Genomic DNA, 23,441 nt, shown 5'->3' with positions numbered 1-23,441 from the left:
ACAGTACCAGGAGATTGACATTGATACAAGCAAGGTAGAGAACATTTCCATCAACACCGGAATTCATCATGTTGCCTTTTTATAGCCATGACCACGTCTATTCAGTGCTGCTCCTCCTTCCCTCCTTAACCCCTGGCAACTACTAATCTATTCTCCATTCCTATAATTTATTCATTTCAACAATGTTACATAAATGAAATCCTACAACTAACCTTTGGGATTACGCTTTGTCCACTCAGCATAATTCTGTGAAGATTCATCCATGTCATTGTGGGTATCAGTAGTTTGCTCTTTTTTTTTAAAAATAATCATTGAGGACTATTTGGTGCTATGAATATATACCGCAGTTTGTTTAACCATTCACCTCATGAAAGTCATCTGTACATTGGTTCCCCAGTTTTGGCTATTAAAATAAAGCCACTACAAACTTTAGTACATGGGTTTTGTGTGGACATGAGTTTCTATTTCTTTGCAGTAAATGCAAGGAATGCAATTCCTAGGGGGTATGGTGGTTGCACATATAGTTTTAAACTTAAAAACTATACAGATATTCTCCAGAGTGGGCTGTAACAGTTTACATTCCCACCATCAATGTATGAGTGATTCAACTTTCTCTGAATCCTTGACAGCACTTGATGTGGTCACACTTTTATTTTGGCCATACTGATAGGTATGTAGCAATTTCTCATCGTTTTAATTAGTAAATCACTAGTGGCTACTAATGTTCTGATTCAACATATGAATTTTGCAGGGGCTGGACACAATGCATCCCATAATAATGTGTATTCTGGTGTGCTTGGATGTTCTAAAATTGTCAATTTAAGTCCTGCTGGTTGATCATGCTGTTGGGTTCTTTTATATTCTTGTTGATTTTCTGTCTGGTTGTTGTGTACATTGTTGAGAAAGGGGGACATTGAAGCATACAGCTATATTTGTGGATTAGTCTAGCTATCTGTTCAGTATTTTTCAGTTGTTGTTGCATAGATATTTATGACTTTTGTCGGGGGAGGGGTTGGTGGATTGGCCCTTTCATCATTTTCTAACATCCCTCTCTCTCTCTGATTAGTTTCTTTGTTCTGAAATATACTATATCTGGCATTAATATAGCCAGTCTTACTTTCCTTTGGCTAATGTTTGCATGATATATCTTTTTCCAGCCTTTTGATTTCTACTTGCCTGTATCATGTTTGAAGGTAATCTCTTCGTAGCCAGGATGCAGTTGTCCATTAACCTACTCTGCCAATCTCTGTCTTGTAATTGGTGTACTTAGGCCATTGATATTTAATGTGATGATTGATATGGTAGGGCTTAAGTCTGCCATTTTGTTTTTTTTTCTGTTTGTTCTCTCTGGTTTCATTTTCTGGATATGCTTTCTTTTTCTTACTTGCTGTGGTGACTTGAACATCTTTGAGAATGGTGTTTTGCCTTATCCACTGTGTTTTTTAGTATATGTGTTTGTATAGCCCTCTTGGTTTTTCCAGGTATATATATTCATATGTCTGTGCATCTATATCTGACCACACAGTATACTGGTGGACGATAGACAAGTAACCTTCTATGCAGGTCTCTTTACCCTTCCAGTTTATAATTGTTTCCAACATTTTCTTTATGGAGAGTTAGAACCACATCGAATGGTGCTATGATTTTTTTTTTTTCCTGAAACTGTCAAGCATAGTTTAGAAAACACAAGAGGAGAAAGAAGGCCTATTTTGCTTACCATTTTAAAAAATTTTCTTTCTGATGTCCCAACGTTCCTTCTTTAATCATTTCCTTTCTGTCTAGAGAATTCCCTTTAGCCTTTCTTTTAAGGTAGAACTGCTGGTCAGAGATTCCCTTAGTTTTCTTAATCTGAAACTGTTTTGATTTTCCCCTTAATTCCTGAAAGATGTTTCTGTTGGAGAGAGGAGTCTGGGCTGACAATTATTTTCTTTCATGGCTTGAAAAGCACTGGGCAACTTCTTTCTGCTTCCATGGTTTCTGATGAGAAATCCATCATCACCGGAATTGTTTTTCCTTTCTATGTAAGGTGTCACCTTTCTCTGTTGCTTTCCAGATATTTTCCTTGTCTTTTGTTTCCAACATTTTATTTTTTCAAGTCTTACCATAGATCTCTTCGGGTTTTATCCTATTTGGGGTTCTCACAGCTTCTTGAGCCTGTAGGTTAATGTCTCTTGCCAAATCTGGGAAACTTTCAGCCATTTACTTCTTTGAGTATGTTTTCAGCCTGGTCCTCTTTCTCTTCCCCTTCCAGACATAGATAACAACATGAAAGTGAGACCTTTTGAGGTAGTTTCACAGGTCCCTGAGGTTCTGTTCACTTTCTCCCACCGTCTATTTTTTTCTCTGTTAAGATTGTATAATTTCTATTTTTTTCATCTGCAGTATATGGATTTCTTTGCTCTGCACCATCCATTCTGCTGCTGAGCCTATCTGCTGGAATTTTTTATTTTAGCTGTTGTATTTTTACTTCTAATACTTCTATTTGGTTCTCCTTTGTGTCTTGCATTTATTTGCTAAGTCTTTCTACTCATCCATTTGTTTCAAGTGTGCTCATAATTACTCATTAAACCATTTTCATCAGGCTTGCTTGCTTTAAAGTCTTTATCAGACAATCCCAATACCTCTCTCATCTCATTACCTGTGTGTATTAGCTGTCTGTTTTCATTCAGTATGAGATTTTCCTAGTTCTTGGTATGATGAATGATTTTCAATTGAAACTTGGACTGTTGGGTATTATGTTATCAGAGTTTTGATTTTACTGAAATCTTCTGTTTTAACTTCCTTTTTTTGAGTCTGTTTCTACAGGGGAAGGGGAGTGCTGCCATCTCATTGTAGCCAGGTGTGTGCAGAAATCCCAGTTTCCCACCTGATGGACCTCTGTTGACACTCTGAGTGGAGGAGCTGCTAAGGTAGGAGAGGGAGTTCCAGCAGCCCACTCATCCTCCACTGCTACCTCCCTGGCTGGGTGGGTAGGAGTGCTTCATTACTGCTTTCCATGTGGCCTCCAGTGACACCACAGGACACGGCTTGCTACTGCTGGGCGGTGATGAAAGTCCTGACTCTCCACTAGGACTCCTCTGACACCGGCCTAGCAGACAGAGGAAGAGGCACCTCATGACCACCTAATGAAGTCTAGGCTCCAAATGTAGTTTCTACTGACAGGGAGGTAAACATATTGTCACCTGGCAGGGATGATGATGACAGCTCCAGCTTTCTTCTCTAACATCTGTCATTGAAATTGGTTTTCCCCTCTAGGTAAGATGTCATCTTTCTCTGTTGCTTTTGAGATATTTTCTCTGCCTTTAGTTTCCAGCATTTTAGTCATTGTGTGTCTCATGATAAATAAAATGCTGGAACCTAAAGAACCTCTGGGCAAGGTGGGGGTTTAGGGTATGTCATTATACCTGTGCAAGTGTGAAACCCAAAGCCCCTCACTGGGAGGGGCTTTTATGTTGATGCAGCCACAGCTTTTTTTCCATGGTGCTTGACCTGAAGAAACGGATGATCATATGTAAGTGTCTTGTCTTGCTAGACTGCCCCTTTGCTGATCCTTTGCCTAGAGAGAGCAGGATTGTATTGGGGGTTGTTGGATCTGTAGCCATTGGTATTTCTGGGTTGCCATCTCCTTTGACTCTACATCTAGGATGTATGCGGGGGGGGCATGGAGGAATCCTGGGAACTCGTCTCCTGGCTTTCTGTGGGTCTTGAGGAAGCCAGATGGCCTCCTACCTTCTCTTTGACCTTCAGTTTTCCTATGTTTGTTTTATATACAATGCCCAAGGTTTTTAGATGTAATGAGCAGGAAGAATAGGGCAACGTTCATCTATTCCGCCTTCCCAGTGTATGCCTTTGATATCCTTGTCTTACCTTATTGATTTGGGTAGGATAGTCATGTGAAATATCAGTGGTGAGCATGGTCTTCCTTGCTTCGTTCCCAGTCCTAGAGGAAAAGCCTGCAGTCTTTCACCTTGAGGTAGGATGTTAACTGTGAATTTTTTGTACGTGGTCTTTATCGAGCTGACGAAGTCCTGTATTCCTATGTTTCTGAAAGTTGTAAAACATTTTCTTTCTTCCCTTCTTTCTTTTCTTCTATTTTTCTTATTTCTTTTTTTGTTTGCTTTGTTTTTTTGAGACGGAGTCTAGCTCTGTCACTCAGGTTGGAGTGCAGTGGCGTGATCTCGGTTCACTGCAACTTACACCTCCTGGGTTCAAGCAATTCTCTGCTTCAGCCTCTGAGTAGCTGGGATAACAGGCGCCTGCCACCACGCCCAGCTAATTTTTGTATTTTTAGTAGAGACGGGATTTTACCATGTTGGCTAGGCTGGTCTCAAACTGTTGACCCCAGGTGATCCGCCCACCTCGGCCTCCCAAAGTTCTGTGATCACAGGCATGAGCCAAAGTGCCTGGCCTCCCTTCTTTATTTCTATGACTGAATAGATGTTGAATTTGTCAAATTATTTTTCTTCATTGACTGATACATTTTTTTGTGGTCTGGTTTTGGAGTTGGGGTAATCATAGCTTCACAGAAATAGTTGAGAGGTGTTCCTTCATCTTCTGTTTTCTGGAAGAGATTGTATAGAATTGACGTTAATTTGGCCGGGCGTGATCAAATTAACTGCACTCCAGCCTGGGAGAGAGAGCAAGACTCTGCCTAAAAAAAAAAAAAAAAAAAAAAAAAGAATTGATGTTAATTTTTCTTCAACCATTTGTTCGAATTCTCCAGTGAAACCATCTGGACCTGGAGCTTTCTTTTCTGGAAATTTTAAAATAAGGAATCCAATTATTTTCACAGTTACAGAGCTACTCAGATGACCTATTTTGCTTTAGTTGATATTTATGACAGATTTGTCCAATTCATCTGGGTGGTCAAATATATGTGTGTTCAGAATTTTAAATAGTTTTTCCCTTATTATTATCCCTTTGATATCTGCAGAGTCTGTATGAGTGTAGTCTCTGTTTCGTCCTGATGTTCATAAGTTGTGACTTCTCATTTTCTTTGTGAAGTTTATTGATCTTTTCAAAGAGACAGCTTTATTTTCACTGGTTTCCCCTTTAGTTTTTTCTGTTTTCAATGCCATTGATTTCTGCTATTATCTTTATTATCTCCTTCCATTTGCTTTAGGATTTTTTTTTTTTTTTTTTTTTTTTTTTTTTTTTTGAGACGGAGTCTTGCTCTGTCGCCCAGGCTGGAGTGCAGTGGCCGGATCTCAGCTCACTGCACGCTCCGCCTCCCGGGTTTACGCCATTCTCCTGCCTCAGCCTCTGGAGTAGCTGGGACTATAGGCGCCCACCACCTCGCCCGGCTAGTTTTTTGTATTTTTAGTAGAGACGGGGTTTCACCTGTGTTCGCCAGGATGGTCTCGATCTCCTGACCTCGTGATCCACCCGTCTCGGCCTCCCAAAGTGCTGGGATTACAGGCTTGAGCCACCGCGCCCGGCCCTTTTTTTTTTTTTTTTAGATTCAGTCTCATTCCTATGGTGAGGCTGGAGTGCAGTGGTGTGATCTCAGCTCACTGCAGCCTCCACCTCCCGGGTTCAAGTGATTCTCCTTACTCAGCCTCCCGAATAGCTGGGATTATAGGCGGGTGCTACCACACCCAGCTATTTTTTTTGTATTTTTAGTAGAGACAGGGTTTTGCCTTGTTAGCCAGGCTGGTCTTGAACTCCTCACCTCAGGTCATCCACCCACCTTGGCCTCCCAAAGTGCATGTATTACAGGCATGAGCCACCGAGCGCGGCCTGCTTTAGGTTTCTTTTGCTTGCCTTTTTCTTGTTTCTTGAGGGGGGAACTTAAAAAGAACGAATATTCGAGACGTCCCCTCTTTTCTTTTATCCCTTTTTAAAACTTTTGTATGTAATTATTGTAGGAAGTTAGGCTTGGGCCTGCAAACTATGGAAGGACAGAATATACTAGGCCGCTGCTTTAATAGCCGGTGACTGCTTGTCGCCCACCCTCTCTCCCCCACCTTATCTGCCTTGTCCGAACCAAAGAGTTTAGTCTAGAATGAACATTTACTAGCCTGCAAAATAGTGCACTACATCTATTCTTATCAGCTTGCCTGACTGCTTAGGTCATAAGTCAAATACTTGAAAAGCCCCTGAGCTGACCACGATTGCAATGCATTATGGGATGCAACAAAATGCAGGGAGACAACCCTAAAAACAAAACAAAACAAAACAAACCTAAAAGTCCCAACCCAAGATCCAATAGGCGACATCGGAATATTTTGACCCCATAGTACTCAGCCTATGAGGAACCGGGGGAGGCAATTGCACACTAGGGGATAAATTGCTTGTTGTAAGCGTACTGGGTGTGTCTGCCTCCCAGACACCAGATCTTGCAAGACTGTCATTAAAAGTCTCACTTCTGCTGTTTTCTGGGTCTCTGAGTCCATTCTTTGGGTTCCGACGGGTAAGTTTATTTCTCACAATTATTTCTAGGCAGGCTTTGTGCAGTGGGTGGCTCATGCTTGTAATCCCAGCACTTTGGGAGGTTGAGGCTGGAGGATCATCTGAGGTCAGGAGTTCGAGACCAGCCTGGTTAACATGGTGAAACCCTGTCTCTACTAAAAATACAAAAATTAGCCGAGCATGGTGGCACGGGCCTGTAGTCCCAGCTACTCGGGAGGCTGAGACAGGAGAATCACTTGAACCCAGGAGGTGGAGGTTGCAGTGAGCCGAGATTGCGCCACTGCACTCCAGCCTGGGTGACAGTGCAAGATTCTGTTTCTAAATAATAATAATAATAAATAATGATGGCATGACCTAAAGTTATGCAAACATTTGCCTTACATAAAATTTCAAGTTTTCAAAGTTGTTAGCTGGGTGGACGGCATGACTTTACTTCCTATTTCTTGGTATTTCCTAATCTTGTTGAAAAAAAAAGTTTTTCTTTTTCTCAAAGGCTTATTTCAGTGGAAGCCCATCTGCAAAATGTTATAAATTTAAATTAGAAAATAACTACAAGTGCCATTGACACGCTGGTTGTTTTAGCGAGTGACCTAAGGCCACTGATCAGCTGGGGGCTGCCTTCCAAGCCTGCGCCTCTGCACCGCGTGCCGGGGCCTGGAAGTCAGACTCGGTGGTAGAGCGGCAGCAAGGCCTGCAGTCCTAAGAGCGGGGTCGCCCCGGGACACCGAGGGGGTGTGTCTTCTGCCTCTTTAACATGGCAAGGGCAGTTCAAGTGACCGGGGAAATCAGTGATTTGCAGGGTCAAGGGCTGGTGCTTTGAAAGAGAGGCGATTTCCCGGAGAGAGGGATTTCCCGCTCTCGCTGCACTCGGTGCATCCCCTCGGTTACTCCTTTCTTGGCCCGCGCGAATCCGTTGCGCGGTAGAGGCGGCAGAGTATCTTTTTTTTTTTTTTTTTTTTTTTTTTTTGAGACGGAGTCTTGCTTTGTCGCCTGGGCTGGAGTGCAGTGGCCGGATCTCAGCTCACTGCAAGCTCCGCCTCCCAGGTTCACGCCATTCTCCTGCCTCAGCCTCCCGAGTAGCTGGGACCACAGGCGCCCGCCACCTCGCCCGGCTAATTTTTTGTATTTTTAGTAGAGATGGGGTTTCAACGTGTTAGCCAGGATGGTCTCGATCTCCTGACCTCGTGATCCGCCCGTCTCGGCCTCCCAAAGTGCTGGGATTACAGGCTTGAGCCACCGCGCCCGGCGGCAGAGTATCTTTAAGGCCCTCCTGCGCCTGCGCCTTGGGCTCTCCTGAGGCGCAGAGCAGCACCCTGAGGAGACAGCGGGCAGCAGGCTAGGGGCTGGGCGGCGGTTGAGACAGCGGCTGTATTGGGGGGTAGGTGACGGTCGCGAGGCTGCCTGAGCTTCTGAGTGAGCTCGGAGCTCTGGGGAACGCGGGAGGGGCGACCTGCGGCGCCAGGAGCGGGCAGAGGCGCAGCGGCCGGGCTGCAGTGTGGATGGGAAGTTACGGTTTACAGCTAAGTCCACCCAGCGGTTCCGAGGTGAGGGCGCCGCCCCTGGCCAGGCGGGGGTGAGTCCGGGACCGCGGGTGCACAGCTGGGTCGAGCTGCCGCTGTCCCAAGTTTTGCTGCGAGCGGCGGCGGGGGCGCGGCGTGGGGGATGGGGAGGCGTGTGCTCTGGCGCCGCCGGGGCCTAAGATCCCTGCGCTCGATTCCTCGCCTGCCGCTGCCGCCCGCAGCCCACCTCTCCTGGGCGCTGGGGCAGAACCTGGCTAGTGGGTGTTCTGTGGTTTCCCAGGGGGTGGAGGGACGGAGCAGCTTTGGGGGCATGTCCTCGTATATCTTGTGGAGGACACTGATCCCGCACCCCACCCTTGAGGCCAGAAATCAGTTCCCTCTGGGGACGTGAGAGGCGAGAGCGCTCGCGTCCCTGACTTGCAAAGTTGGAGTCTTTAGTGTCCTCCGGGATTCTGCTCCTGGCGGTGTCTCCAAGCTGGTGATGGGCAAGCCAGGTGTGCCAGGTCCAGGAGGCACGTGACGAGCGTTTGTAGCCATCACTGAATCACCTCCTAACTAGTGGGACAAGCCTCAAATTAACCGCAGGATTTCCGGTAGATTGGATTATGGGGTTGGTGTTTGCACTGCAAAGAGTTGGTGTGATTTCCCTGTGTCTGTCTGTCTTTCTGGCTTCTTAGATCATCTCATTTGGCGTCCTTTCACCGAAGAGTTAACCAAGACGTTTGGCGTAGTTTCCTTGCTTTCCTCCTGTCTTTTGCTGCTACAGCTGCTTTGGAAAAGAAGTCTTTTCTTGCAGTGGTATCTTTTCTTTGGGTTCCAGTGTTGTTCATCCTTTCTTTGCCGAAAGAATGAATCCCAGTGCGTCAGGAAGTTAAAGAAAAGTGATCTGCTGGTAGTGTTTTGCCTTTGTTCTGAGCTGATATGCGTTAGTAGTTTTCTTTCTGTTTTTAAATTTTGTTAGTAAAATTTCACCAGTGAACCAGACGCTCTTTTTTTCTATTCTGAAATGCTAGCTTTAAGATTTCTGAGAACTTTGTGTCAAAGAAATCTTTGAAAAGTTACTGAAGTATACAGAAGAGGTGCACAATTTTAAATGTGCAGGTGGTCCCGGCGCCGTAGATCACACCTGTAATCCCAGCACTTTGGGACGCCAAACTGGGCGGATCACTTGAGCCCAGGATTTCCAGACCAGCCTGGGCAACGCGGCAAAACCCTATCTCTACTAAAAATACAAAAGTTAGCTGTGTGTGGTGGTGTGTGCCTGTAGTCCCAGCTACCCGGTAGGCTGAGGTGGGAGGACCACCAGAGCCACAGCCCGGGAGGTTGAGGTTGCAGTGAGCCGTGATCATGGCAGTGCACTCCGGCCTGGATGGCAGAGTGAGACCCTGTCTCAAAAAAAAAAAAAACAAAAAAAACAAAAAAAACAAAAAAAACCCAAAAAACAAAAACCAAACAGGTAATGAATTTTTACCAAGTGAACCACCACAGATCAAGAAATAGAACATTACTAGACTGGGGTATATTTGTAGGAGTGGCATTGTTGATTTTAGAGGTATATGAATGATAAAACTTTAGTATTACATATTGTTGAACATTTTCCCAAAGTGATTGTATCATTTAGCAGGGATATTCTGGTTACCCCACATCCTTGCTGATGCCTGTCAGTTAAAAATTATTTTGTTGTTCTAGTAGAGGAGCAGTAATATATCAGCGTGGTTTCATTTTGCATTTTCCTGGTATTGAGATTGAGTATCTTTTATTGCCATTTATGTGTCCTCTTTTGTGAAGTGCCTGTTAAATCTTTTTATCCAGTTTTCATTGATATGGTTGTTTTTCTGTTGATTTGTAATACTTTAATCTGAATATGTATCCTTTCTAGGATGTATATGTATTGCATTTCCCTTTTTTAAATCTGTAGCTTGCTTTTTCACTCTTTTAATGGTGTTTATTCATGAATGGAGATTCTCTTAACATTTTTTTTTTCTTTTTGAGGCAGGATCTCACTCTGTTGCCCAGGCTGGAGTGCAGTGGCACAATCACAGCTCACCACAACCTTGACCTCCCAAGGCTCAGGTGATTCTCCTGCCTCAGCCCCCAAGTAGCTGGGACCTACAGGGGAGCACTACCACACTCAGAAGCTCTTTTTTTCTATTCTGAAATGCCAGCTTTAAGATTTCTGAGAACTTTGTGTCAAAGAAATCTTTGAAAAGTTACTGCAGTATACATTCGGCTCTTTTCTGTGTTTTTAGTAGAGATGGGGTTTTGCCACATTGCATAGGCTGGTCTGGAATTCCTGGGCTCAAGTGATACACCTGCCTTGGCCTCCCAAAGTGTTGGGATTACAGGCATAGGCCACTGCACCAGCCTGAGATTCTTAATTGTAATGAAATTATACTTTATCAATCTTTTCCTTTATGGTTACTGCTTTTTGTGTCCTGTTTAAGAAACCAATGCCTAACGTAAGAGTATGAATGCATTTTTTTGTGTTAACCTTATAGCAATTTTATTTTAGTTTTTGCATTTTTTTTTTTTTTTCAGACAGGGCCTCACTCTGTTGCCCAGGCTAGAGTGCTGTGGCAGGATATCAGCTCACTGCAACCTCCACCTCCTGGCTCAAGCAATCCTCCCACCTCAGCCTCCTGAGTAGCTGCGACTATGGGTGTGTGCCATCATGCCTGGCTAATTTTCATATTTTTTGTAGAGATGGGGATTCAACATGTTTCCCAGGTTGGTCTCAAACTCTTGGGCTCAAGTAATCTTCCAGATTCAGCCTCCCAGAGTGCTGGGATTACAGGCGTGAGCCACCCCACCCGGCTGTGATTCAAGGCTCAAGAAATCCTCCTGCCACAGCCTCCTGAGTAGCTGAGACTACAAGTGTGTGCCACCATGCTCAGCTAATTTTTCATTTTTTATTTTCAGAGACACCGGGGTCTTACTATGTTGAGGGAACCTAGAAGTAAAGGAGAAGGACATCTGGCTTGCTGGGCTCCATTTAAACTTTATTTTGAGTACAGCAGAGCCACGAGCTCTTCGGGACACATGCCTGAGGCAGTGACAGTCCAACTTTGGAAGAGTGGAAGCCCTAGTTTCAAATTCAAGCATGCTTTGTGTAGAAATTAAGTTGACCTCTTTTTGCACAGCAACATGGCCAATCTTGCCTAAGCTGCTCCCCTTACTAGAAAAGGAATCATACTGCTAGGAATTCAAACTTCAGCAGTCATGGGTAAGTAAGGAAGTCTTATAAATCTATTCTAGCCACCTAACAAGAAACCTGAAATTTAGCAAGCTCTTTCAATTTCAGGACAGTTGTGTTCACTAGATCGGAGGCATGAAGAACTGACCCCTAAAAAGGGAAAGTGTTCCTTTCAGTTTTAGGACATCACTGGAACATTCGGGAAGTGGGAACACAGCTGCCTGCTCTAGAGTATGGGTTGCGTTTGTGTCTGGAATGTGTCTGACGTCCTGATCCCTGTGTCCATTTCAGGGAGCCTTGGGAGGAGCCTGAGTCACTGATGGAATTGGACAGTGCATGGAGATGCTTCAGCAGGACGTGGGTAAGTGCAGGGGCAAGTCCAGGTCATACTGAGAGAGAATGAGTGGTGTTGATGGGGACAGACAAAGGTAAAATCCAAGGTCTGTGCTTCATCTTCAAAAACTCAAACTAATAACAAACTGGGCCTTACGAGAAATCATAAGCATTTTTCTATTTACGTGGGAATTTAATCTCAAAACAGGAATCAGAAAAATATTAAGTCCAGGGCATAAAACCTAAACCATTGCTCATATTTATTCTTTCTAAATAGAGCAAAGTGTAAAATCATCTCCATAAAACGTACACTGTGGTTATAAAAAGGCAAAAGTCTTAGTGAGAATCATTGGTATTCCATAGAAGAGTGAATTAAACACAGCCAAGGGAAGACCCAAGTCTCATACTTCTCCTGTATATTCCAAAGTTTCAGGGAAATTCCAGGTGATAGAGGTTATTTCCCATAATATTAAAGCAAGGTTTCAGACACTTGAGAATTTTGGTCCCAGTACTCTAGGAGGGGACACCTCTGTCCTGGAAAATAATCCAGGTATGTTTACTCTTCCTGTGACTCATTCTGGTCATTCTTCCAGCATCACAAAGACCAAAAAATGGAAATATGTCCAAAGACATGCTTTGCTATCCCTCTTCTTCAGGTTTCTTACCTGTTACATATGGATAATAGCATTACCTTAAGGATTATGGTGAAGATACAACATCCAAATATGAGCACAGTTTTGAGCAAAATGCCTTGTACGAATTGGTCAGTAAATATGTACGAAATAATTATGTGACTATTTACTGAATTATATGGATCCTAAGAACAATGACTGAATAATGACTGTGATTGCTGTTATTGGCAGTGCTGAAAACTCATCCCTGTGTGACCTCAAGTAAGCCATGTAACTTTGTGAACCTGCAGTTTTATCATTTTTAAAATGAAGAAACTTGACAGATTTTCATTATGACACAGAACGTCAGGTCTCCCAGACCCTGGAAAATACATTTACTTAAAGCTGTTGATACCTCTCAAAGCAGTATCCTTACAGTGTCATTGGAGGACAGTGCGGGCTGCAGTGAGGCACGCCTTCAAATGGGATTGATCCAGTCCTCGTTCCTTCACTTCCACATGAATGCTGAGCGGCCCAGGATCACACCCAGTGCACCCACAACTCAGGCAAGTCCAGCAGCCAATCCTAGGAGACCTGGGCTACAGAACAGTCTCCCAAGTTCCAGGCTCACAAAACCTCGGTGGGGATGGAAGCTGAGAAAGTGAGGAGGTGGCTCAGGGGATTGCTCTTTCCTACTCATTCCTCTCATCTCAAACTCACCTTCTGCTGCACCAGTGAGGATCACCAGCCAACCCTGACCATAACCTTGATCTTGCCATGTTCTGTTAGTGAAATGAAACCAAAAATGAATGGTGTTAGTCCAACTCAACAAAATATATATCAAAACATATTCCATAAGAACCGCTCATGGCCCTGTTCTTTCCAGTATATGGGAAAACGAAAGGGAAACAACAAAATAGCGTCAGGTTTATGAAACTTCCTAAGATAGATGGTCACACAGGCTTTCAGGAGACCGCTATATACATGAGTTTGATCACTTGATACCTTGAAAAGAGTTCCTGAGGCACTAGAATGACATCCAGAATTGACAAGTATGAAATGTGGTGCTCAGTGCCATTAAATACAAATCAACCCACATAGAGGAAGAGCTTTGGACATAGGGATGTCAAACTGGTCTAGAGTGTAATGAAAAGCCAAGATGGTGCCCCAGTAAGAAAAAAGAAATCAACATAACAATGAGATGCAGCAAGAAGAATACTGAGACAGGAAAGAAAACATTTTTAAAAAAAGAATTATTCATTCATTTTCTAGTGGATAGAGAAAAAATTGCAGAAGATGCAGAGGATATCAGTTTCGTATCTTACACTTGTAGAAAAGGCTTAAGATCAGTTTTAACTTAGAACAGGTGGGGTGACTTCATGACTGCCATTAAGAAAATATAACCTGTTGGGAAACTGTTTCTGCCTTGATGATGTTGTGCAGACAAGAGATAAACAGTGAGGAATGTGCTTAAATGTATTGGGAAAGAGATGGGTCTGTGGCATTGTCACAAAAGTATGTGAATATTGAGAGTGAATGGTGAAGGAATGAGCCAATTGGTGGTGACCAGGGTGCCTGTGTTTCAGCCAAGCTGGGGCAATTGGAATGGAGGCTCCTAAGATTCCATGACACCCCCACCTTCTAATTCTGTTATTGCAACTGCAGACCGTTACCTGGCACGCTGGCCACAATCTTCCTCACTCTTGTGAGACTGAGCGACTGGCAGTGCCTTAGCTCTGAACTCAGACACCTGGAACCTTGTTTTTGTGGTTAAGGATCCGAAAGTGCTGTGGGGACTGATCTTGTTTTTCTCAACAGTAAGTTAAGAATTTCAGTTACTGACATCCCTCAGTCCTGATTCAACCTATTTGATTTCACCAGTTTTTAACCCATCATGTGTTCAGGGTTTTTTCTCCCCAGTCCCTGGCTCCACCTCTTCTGCCACAGACGTCAGCATGATGGTACCTGTGGGCCCTTGGCCCAGTAAGAAGGCAGAGATGAACACTCTAGAAATCAACGGGAAATTGCGCCCCCAGCGGGCAGAGAACAAACATCAGTTCATAAACACCAAGGAGAAATATCTTGTAACTCAAGTGGCCTACTTTCTGGCCAAGGGGCAGAACACTTACAGTAAGTTCCATAGGCTCACCATCACAAAAGTGATGAATGATGTCCTGTCTTCTCTCTGAGAAACTGAATTCTCTCTCCATCAAAAATATTTTAATCCTTCCCGTACTTGTAGGAAAAAAGAAATGGGTATTTTCACATTTTGTTAAAGTTGGAAGAGAGAGGTACCAAAGTATTTCTCAACTTTCCATGTGTGCAGTCAGGTGGGTATGGGCCTAGAGGTAAAATTGCAGTTATTGGTTTCGGACACAGGCACAGAACCAGCTGTTTTCTCCAAGAGGTTAAATCATGTTTTCAAGAATCCTCTCTGTACAATATAAGATCCGGCAGACAAATAATATCTATTCTGTTGTTCTAAATGACTAGGACTAGTGAACTTTTATTCAGTTCAAGCTTCTGTTGAGGCCCGATAGGCAAAGCTCTGTTCTAGGGACCCTGAGGGAAATTTGGTGATAGTACACAGTACCCGCTGTGAGGGGCGTCAAGAGGAGTCTGCTCCTAATAGAACCTGCAGTATCTATAACCGACAGCATCAAGAGCAAGGAGTAGGGACCGTGCAAAGTGGCTCAGTCCTGTAATCCCAGCACTTTGGGAGGCTGAGGTGGGCGGATCACGAGGTCAGGAGTTTGATACCAGCCTGGGCAACATGGAGAAGCCTCGTCTCTACTAAAATTACAAAAATTAGCTGGGCATGGTGGCGGGCACCTGTAATACCAGGTACTCGGGAGTCTGAGGCTGGAGAATCCTTTGAACCCAGGAGGCAGAAGTTGCAGTGAGCCAAGGTCATGCCATTGCACTTCAGCCTGGGCGACGGGGCAAGACTCATCAAAAAAGAAACAAACAAAAAAGGCAGAGAGTAGCCTGGTGGGAGGGATGTCCTGTTTCTTGGGGCACAGGCTTTTGTTCCTAAAGAGAAAGAAAGATGCACCCAAGAATGTGTGGAAGCAGCAGTGCAGTGTGCAGCGCAGGAACCCTGGGCCTGTCTCCTGGGCTCCATCCAACTTGCTTGTCCTGTCTGTCCCTCAGTTTCCTCATCTGTTCATAGGGTACTACAGTAATACCTACCTCTGTAAATTGCTGCAATGGATTACATGAGCTATTTCTTGTCAATCTCCTAGAACATTTATGGGCACAGAGGAAACACTACCTATTAGTTCTTCATTCTACTGTTTCTGAATTAACACAAACTTTGTTAGTATTTGGACATATTTCCTTCATAGTCTTGTGGTCTTATGTCTCATACTTTATGTTTCTGTTATGATTGTTAAAATCATATCTGCAGATATGATTTAAAAATCAAAGATTTTTAAGATCTTTGACATATTTGTCCTTGAAATTCCCATTAAAAGGGAAACCATCAGTCCCATAGTCCTAGAGGCCTTCCCGACTGTCCAAGAAATCTCTACTTCATGCCCCAGTGCAGTGTTTTGGAGGAGAGGCTGCAAGGCTTGGGAAAGTGGCCCTGCATTCAGAGTCAGACCTCAGGGGCTGTGAATTCTGACTCCACTTCATTGTGGTTGAATCATCTTGTCAACTTCCTTGATATGCCCTTGAGTTTCTCTTTCTTTGTCTGTAAATTTTGAAGGATTAGATGCCAGAAAGTCGGGAGACTGAAGAGTAAGGAGGTGGAAATCCCTGCCTAGAGCCTGGTACTGGGGACAATTATGTCCTTGGGATGGACCTGGCTCCTGCCCTGTAGGCAGTGACCACCGCTGTGTGTCCAGCTTTTCACTGAGGCCGGCGTGTCTGTCTTTTCTCAGACTATGAAGAGTGCAAAGACCTCCTAAAATCTATGCTGCGGGATGAGCTTCAGTTCAAGGAGGAGAAGCTTGCAGAACAGCTCGGGCAAGCTGAGGAGCTCAGGTGAGGGGGCCCTATGCAGGCAGGTGGGCAGGTGTGTAATACTCTGAACTACAGCCACTCGGCGGGGCGAAGTAAGAGCTAAGCTGGGGGGAAGGGCGGGAATTACCATGGCAGGCTCACAACACACAAAGATTTATGAAACAGAGAACAGGGATAATAATAAGTTATGGTTTGCAGTTGTTTCTGAGAGTCTTGGTTTCTCTTTTTGAAAGAGGTAATTGTTGAGGTGAAATATGCATAACACAAAAATAACTAAAGGAGTGGGAACCACCCAGCAGCATTCAGTGTACTCAAAATGGTGCGCCATCACCACCCCACTTACCCTTAGTCAGAATCGCCTCCTGACTGACTGCGGCTTCTCATGCTTTCACTCAATCAATGTTGCCTTCTGGAGCCTGTCATTCTTTCCTTCTTTCATCTTTTCAATTGGCCCCGTCTGCACCTGGCCTCATTTCTGTCCATGGCTTTGCATCTAGTGACTGCAAGATGCACTATGTGTATTTTCACATGGAAATGTCCATGGCCAGAGTGAGGAACTGAAAGGATGAATGTCTTTTTGAAACTGAATAAGGAAGACACCTACTTTTGTTTATAGAAGGGAAAGATGAATGGAACGTCGTTGAGGATCTTACAGGAGCCCTCTCTGATATAGAGGAAGCCTGTAAACCATTTTTTATTCTTTCTCTTGGCCACAGACATTTCTTTAAACATGTCCTGACCTTCTTGGAGGTCTCCTTGAGGACATTGTCTCAGAAATCTCTGTCACAATATTCGATCTTATCACTCACCCGTTTCCACTGTTAAATTTTCTCTACTGTCTCACCTTAGGCAATATAAAGTCCTGGTTCACTCTCAGGAACGAGAGCTGAGACAGTTAAGGGAGAAGTTGCAGGAAGGGAGAGATGCCTCCCGCGCATTGAATCAGCATCTCCAGGCCCTCCTCACTCCGGATGAGCCAGCCAACTCCCAGGGGCGGGACCTCCGAGAACAGCTGGCTGAGGGCTGTAGGCTGGCACAGCAGCTCGTCCGAAAGCTCACCCCAGGTAAGGTTTCCATAGGACCTGATGATCCAAAACCCCAGGCTTATGAGAGACTCCAGACCTCCGTACCTTCACAATGGCCGTTGTATCGGTGTTGTTTTTTTTCTGCTAAGCATATGTGGCCCTTCCAGGACTTCCTGTGTGATATCAGAGATGGGAAACTCATGCGTTTGGAGGTCCCAGTATTGCAAATGTCCCTCCTTCCTTGGTGGAGATGGTCTTTGGAGCAAGAGGCAGCATCTCTCTAGTTGTAAAGGAGAGGAAGGAGGCTGTGACAGGAGGGTGCTTGTTAGAGTCAAAAGAGCTGTAGACTTAGAATGAAGGTTCCCAGGCTGTCTCCTTGGCAATATTCTTCGTAACTGTCGGTGAGTGAGTAATTTATCCTTCTTGAGTTTCTCTGTGTCCATCGGAAAAGGCAGGCAAATTGTCTCTTGCAAGGGTCTGAAGTATCTAAATGTGGGAACACTTACGATTGCTTTTGAAAATGAGATAAAGCCCCTCGCCGTGTGGTGTTGAAGAAGGCACTTGATGTGGGGCATTTGGTGGTAGGAAGTGCTTCAACTGGTGCACTCCCCATGGAGAGAATGCCCCTGAATAACACAGGAGAAGCCACATAGAGGGCCTGTGAAGTCTCCTGAGGCATAGAGGACTGTGGGGCAAGTTTGTCCTCTCCTAAGGGAAAGAATTAGGTTCGAAATGCGAACTGTGACACAACACCAAGTCTGTGCCTGGGAATCAGATCTGTGGTGGGATGTGGGAGACAGCTTCCAAAGTCCAGGAGAGGCTGCCCAAGATCCCAGTGATATGGGGAGCAAAGGATCTTTTCAATATTTGGTGACATCTTGATGGTGGCCCTCCAGATCCGAAATGCATTGCCTGATGGATCAGGAAACCATGCCAGGGCATTTTGTTAAAGATAAACCATGAGAGCTTTCAGCTGAATGGTGACCCATGCCTAGATGTCCATGTCTCTGTGCACATTGGACTGACCTGTGCCTGCAGAGTGTGAAGTGGGAAATATCTGAACGAACACTTCTGTATTTACAGAAAATGATGAAGATGAGGATGAAGATGTTAACGTTGAGGACACTGAGTAAGTACAGGAATCATGTGTCCCAGGTAACACTGAATAATCGGGTGCAAGTAATAGATTTTAACATATGAAAAAGGTCTAGGAGGCACACCTGTCTCTGGCATCTACAATGGGCCACAAGACTGCATTTCCTTGGCCACAGTATGTGAAATTCAACCCAGCTTAGACACAGGGTGTGGCAGCTGTTGTGTTTCTCTGTGTGTGGTGAGTGTCATATCTGTACCGTACAGGGATAGCTGAGTCTTCATCTTTCTCAGCTCCTATCTATCCAGTGAAAAGAAGACCGGTTGCTCTCTTCCTCTCTGTCTCCCATGGCCACCATGCTCTGTTGCAGAGAGAAGAGGATTGCCTGTTCCCTCTTAAAGGGAACCTCCTGTTTGCTTTCTGTGACCACTGTCTTAATGCCTCCTGTCAAAACCGGCTAGGTCTCCCTGGGTTCCAATCCCTCTGTGTTTAATCTTCTGGCATCTCTATCTCACCTCATCAGGGAGGTGCAGAAGGCAGAAGAAAAGGAAGTCCCTGAGGACTCAGTGGAGGAATGTGCCATAGCTTGTTCAAATAGCTATGGCCCTTCTGAGTCCAACCAGCCTCACAAGAACTCCAAAGTCACATTGGAGGAAGACCAAATGAACTTGACTCTGCTTATAGACCATGAATCGTCTCCTGATGGATGGCAGGATGCTCTAAACCTTGTCCCAGGTATCCTCTATTTTCCTTGTGTCTCATACCTCTGTCTAGGCTACGGAAGATCCATTATGAGGACGGGCTATATACATACATATTGGTTTACTCAGAAACTAGGATGGAGCTAGGGGCGGTGACTGACACATATATTCGCAGCACTTTGGGAGGCCCAAGTGGGAGGATCATTTGAGTTCAGGAGTTCAAGGACCAGGCTGGACAATATGGTGAAACCCATCTTTACAAAGAATACAAAACATTAGCCAGGCATGTTCCTTTGCCCTTACAGTCCCAACTGCTCAGGAGGCTTAGGTGCGAGGATTGGCTCAGATGATCCTCCCACCCTCATTCACTTTTCTCAGGCTAGACTCTCTCTCCTTTTCATTGGCTTGTCTTAGCTGTTAATAAGAAGTCTCTGGCCAGGGTGGCTGGGCTCACATCTGTAATTCCAGCACTTTGGGAGGGTGAGGTGGGTGGGTCACCTGAGGTCAAGAGTTCGAAAGCAGCCTGGCCAACATGGCGAAATTGCATCTCTACTAAAAATACAAAAAAATCGCTGGCATGGTGGTTGGTGCCCCTAATCCCAGCTACTTGGGAGGCTGACGCACGAGAATCACTTGAACCCAGGAGGCAGAGGTTGCAGTGAGCTGAGATCGTGCCACTGCACTCCAGCCTGGGCGACACACTGAGACTTCTCAAACAAAACATAAAAAACCAAAACCAACCAACCAATCAAAAAAATTAACGAAACAAAAAACAGTCTCTTGAGCTACACAGAAACATTGGCCACTCATGGGGTAAAAAGCTCAGAGCCCAGCCTTGCTTTATAGAAACTTGTAAGCAAGAAAAGGGTGGAAGCGTTTGTGTCCTGGTTTCAAGGTGACTGCGCAGCTCAGACAAGTTGACTTAAAGGAGATCAAGAGTGGAGATGAGAAGAGTGAAACCAGGGAAACAGCATCTTCAAATCAGTGGACAAGGCTGTCGGTGACATCCCTCAGTCCTGATTCAACCTATTGGATTTCACCAGTTATTAACTCATCATGTGTTTGGGTTTTTTCTCCCCAGTCCCTGGCTCCACCTCTTCTACTACAAACGTCAGCATGGTGGTATCTGCGGGCCCTTGGTCCAGTGAGAAGTCAGAGATGAACACTCTAGAAATCAATGAGAAATTGCGCCCCCAGCAGGCAGAGAACAAACATCAGTTCATAAACACCAAGGAGAAATATCTTGTAACTCAAGTGGCCTACTTTCTGGCCAAGGGGCAGAACACTTACAGTAAGTTCCATAGGCTCACCATCACAAAAGTGATGAATGATGTCCTGTCTTCTCTCTGAGAAACTGAATTCTGTCTCCATCAGAAGTAATTTAATCCTTCCTGTACTTCTAGGAAAATAGAAATGGGTATTTTCACATTTTGTTAAAGTTGGAAGAGAGAGGTACCAAAGTATTTCAAAACATCCATGTTTGCAGTCAATTGGGGGTGGGTCTAGAGTTAAAATCTCAGTTATGGTTTCAGACACAGGAACAGAATGACCTGTTTTCTCCAAGAGGTTAAATCATGTTTTCAAGAATCCTCTCTGTACCATATAAGATCTGGCAGACAAATAACATCTAGTCTGTTGTTCTAAATGTCTAGGACTAGTGAACTTTTATTCAGTTCAAGCTTCTGTTGAGGCCCAATAGGCAAAGCTCTGTTCTAATGACCCTGAGGGAAATTTGGTGATAGTACACAGTACCCGCTGTGAGGGGCGTCAAGAGGAGTCTGCTCCTAATAGAACCTGCAGTATCTATAACCGACAGCATCAAGAGCAGGGAGTAGGGGCCAGTGCAGGGTGGCTCAGTCCAGTAATCCCAGCACTTTGGAAGGCTGAGGCGGGTGAATCACGAGGTCAGGAGTTTGATTTCATCCTGGGCAACGTGGAGAGACCCCGTATCTATTAAAATTACAAAAATTAGCTGGGCGTACTGGCGGGCACCTGTAATCCTGTCTACTCGGGAGGCTGAGTATGGAGAATCCTTTGAACCCAGGAGGCAGAGGTTGCAGTGAGCCAAGGTCATGCCATTGCACTTCAGCCTGGGCGACAGGGCAAGACTCATCAAAAAAGAAACAAACAAAAAAGGCAGAGAGTAGCCTGGTGGGAGGGATGTCCTGTTTCTTGGGGCACAGGCTTTTGTTCCTAAAGAGAAAGAAAGATGCACCCAAGAATGTGTGGAAGCAGCAGTGCAATGTGCAGCGCAGGAACCCTGGGCCTGTCTCCTGGGCTCCATCCAACTTGCTTGTCCTGTCTGTCCCTCAGTTTCCTCATCTGTTCATAGGGTACTACAGTAATACCTACCTCTGTAAATTGCTGCAATGAATTATATGAGTTATTTCTTATCAATCTCCTAGAACATTTATGGGCACAGAGTAAACACTCTCTATTAGTTCTTCATTCTACTGTTTCTAAATTAACACAAACTTTGTTAGTATTTGGGCTTATTTCCTTCATAGTCTTGTGGTCTTATGTCTCATACTTTATGTTTCTGTTATGATTGTTAAAATCATATCTACAGATATGATTTAAAAATCAAAAAATTTTAAGATCTTTGACATATTTGTCCTTGAAATTCCCAAAGGGAAACCATCAGTCCCATAGTCCTAGAGGCCTTCCCGACTGTCCAAGAAATCTCTACTTCATGCCCCAGTGCAGTGTTTTGGAGGAGAGGCTGCAAGGCTTGGGAAAGTGGCCCCGTATTCAGAGTCAGACCTCAGGGGCTGTGAATTCTGACTCCACTTCATTGTGGTTGAATCATCTTGTCAACTTCCTTGATATGCCCTTGAGTTTCTCTTTCTTTGTCTGTAAATTTTGGAGGATGAGATGCCAGAAAGTCGGGAGACTGAAGAGTAAAGAGGTGGAAATCCCTGCCTAGAGCCTGGTACTGGGGACAGTTATGTCCTTGGGATGGACCTGGCTCCTGCCCTGTAGGCAGTGACCACCGCTGTGTGTTCAGCTTTTCATTGAGGCTGGCGTGTCTGTCTTTTCTCAGACTATGAAGAGTGCAAAGACCTCCTAAAATCTATGCTGCGGGATGAGCTTCAGTTCAAGGAGCAGCTCGGGCAAGCTGAGGAGCTCAGGTGAGGGGGCCCTATGCAGGCAGGTGGGCAGGTGCGTAAATCTCTGAACTACAGCCACTCGGTGGGGCAAAGTAAGGGCTAAGCTGGGTCTTGGGGACGGTAGGAATTACCATGGCAGGCTCACAACACACAAAGATTTATGAAACAGAGAACAGGGATAATAATAAGTTATGGTTTGCAGTTGTTTCTGAGAGTCTTGGTTTCTCTTTTTGAAAGAAGTAATTGTTGAGGTGAAATATGCATAACACAAAAATAACTAAAGGAGTGGGAACCACCCAGCAGCATTCAGTGTACTCAAAATGGTGCGCCATCACCACCCCACTTACCCTTAGTCAGAATCGCCTCCTGACTGACTGCGGCTTCTCATGCTTTCACTCAATCAATGTTGCCTTCTGGAGCCTGTCATTCTTTCCTTCTTTCATCTTTTCAGTTGGCCCCGTCTGCACCTGGCCTCATTTCTGTCCATGGCTTTGCATCTAGTGACTGCAAGATGCACTATGTGTATTTTCACATGGAAATGTCCGTGGCCAGAGTGAGGAACTGAAAGGATGAATGTCTTTTTGAAACTGAATAAGGAAGACACCTATTTTTGTTTACAGAAGGGAAGGATGAATGGAACATCGTCGAGGATCTTACAGGAGCCCTCTCTGATATAGAGGAAGCCTGTAAACCTCTTTTCGTTCTTTCTCTTGGCCACAGACAGTTCTTAAAACATGTGCTGACCTTCTCCTTGGAGGTCTCCTTGAGGACATTGTCTCAGATATCTCTGTCGCAATATTCGATCTTATCACTCACCCCATTCCACTGTTAAATTTTCTCTACTATCTCACCTTAGGCAATATAAAGTCCTGGTTCACTCTCAGGAACGAGAGCTGAGGCAGTTAAGGGAGAAGTTGCAGGAAGGGAGAGATGCCTCCCGTGCATTGAATCAGCATCTCCAGGTCCTCCTCACTCCGGATGAGCCGTCCAACTCCCAGGAGCGGGACCTCCGAGAACAGCTGGCTGAGGGCTGTAGGCTGGCACAGCAGCTCGTCCGAAAGCTCACCCCAGGTAAGGTTTCCATAGGACCTGATGACTCAAAATCCCAGGCTTATGCGAGACTCCAGACCTCTGTACTTTTACACTGACAGTTGTATCGGTGGTGTTTTTTCCCACTAAACATATGTGGCCATGACATGACCAGGAATTCTTGAGTGAGAACAGAGATGGGAAACCCTGCAACCCATGGGGTTGGAGGTCACAGTATTGCGAATGTCTCTCCTTCCTTGATGGAAGATGGTGTTTGGAGCCAGAGGCGACATCTCTCTAGTTGTAAAGGAGAGGAAGGAGGCTGTGACAGGAGGGTGCTTGTTAGAGTGAAAAGAGCTCTGGACTAAGAATGAAGGTTTCCAGGCTGTCTCTTTGGCAATGTTCTTAGTAACTGTTGGTGAGTGAGTGATTTTTCCCTCGTGAGA

General features: G+C 44.9%; 1 protein-coding gene and 1 long non-coding RNA gene across 7 annotated transcripts in view; both read left to right on the top strand.

Annotated features, from left to right (window-relative positions):
* Positions 1–10,547: 10,547 nt before the first annotated feature.
* On the top strand, positions 10,548–13,727 carry LOC115899085. Of its 4 annotated transcripts, XR_004058696.1 has the most exons (4): positions 10,548–10,590; positions 11,072–11,154; positions 11,416–12,220; positions 12,321–13,727. It is a non-coding gene; the product is annotated as an uncharacterized LOC115899085 (long non-coding RNA). The 4 variants fall into 4 exon arrangements; XR_004058694.1 differs by having other exon boundaries at positions 11,072–12,220; XR_004058693.1 differs by lacking the exon at positions 10,548–10,590 and having other exon boundaries at positions 10,778–11,154.
* Positions 13,728–13,736: 9 nt separating this feature from the next.
* Positions 13,737–23,441, top strand: part of NBPF12 (NBPF member 12) — a 35,571-nt gene continuing 25,866 nt past the window's right edge. Inside the window, exons 1-9 of one of the 3 annotated variants that reach the window (XM_030935490.1) lie at positions 13,737–13,885; positions 13,989–14,198; positions 15,956–16,058; positions 16,887–17,101; positions 18,146–18,191; positions 18,679–18,890; positions 19,938–20,147; positions 21,900–21,987; positions 22,823–23,037. In XM_030935490.1, coding sequence (XP_030791350.1) covers positions 14,024–14,198; positions 15,956–16,058; positions 16,887–17,101; positions 18,146–18,191; positions 18,679–18,890; positions 19,938–20,147; positions 21,900–21,987; positions 22,823–23,037 — 1,264 coding nt within the window. In that variant the 5' untranslated portion in view covers positions 13,737–13,885; positions 13,989–14,023. The remainder of the gene's footprint in view (positions 13,886–13,988; positions 14,199–15,955; positions 16,059–16,886; positions 17,102–18,145; positions 18,192–18,678; positions 18,891–19,937; positions 20,148–21,899; positions 21,988–22,822; positions 23,038–23,441) is intronic. The other 2 variants (XM_030935491.1, XM_030935492.1) reach the window with 2 other exon arrangements.

The sequence above is a fragment of the Rhinopithecus roxellana genome, chromosome 8 (assembly GCF_007565055.1).
Source record: "Rhinopithecus roxellana isolate Shanxi Qingling chromosome 8, ASM756505v1, whole genome shotgun sequence".
In the NCBI taxonomy this organism is placed as follows: domain Eukaryota; kingdom Metazoa; phylum Chordata; class Mammalia; order Primates; family Cercopithecidae; genus Rhinopithecus; species Rhinopithecus roxellana.
This window is presented reverse-complemented; position numbering and strand designations above follow the sequence as displayed.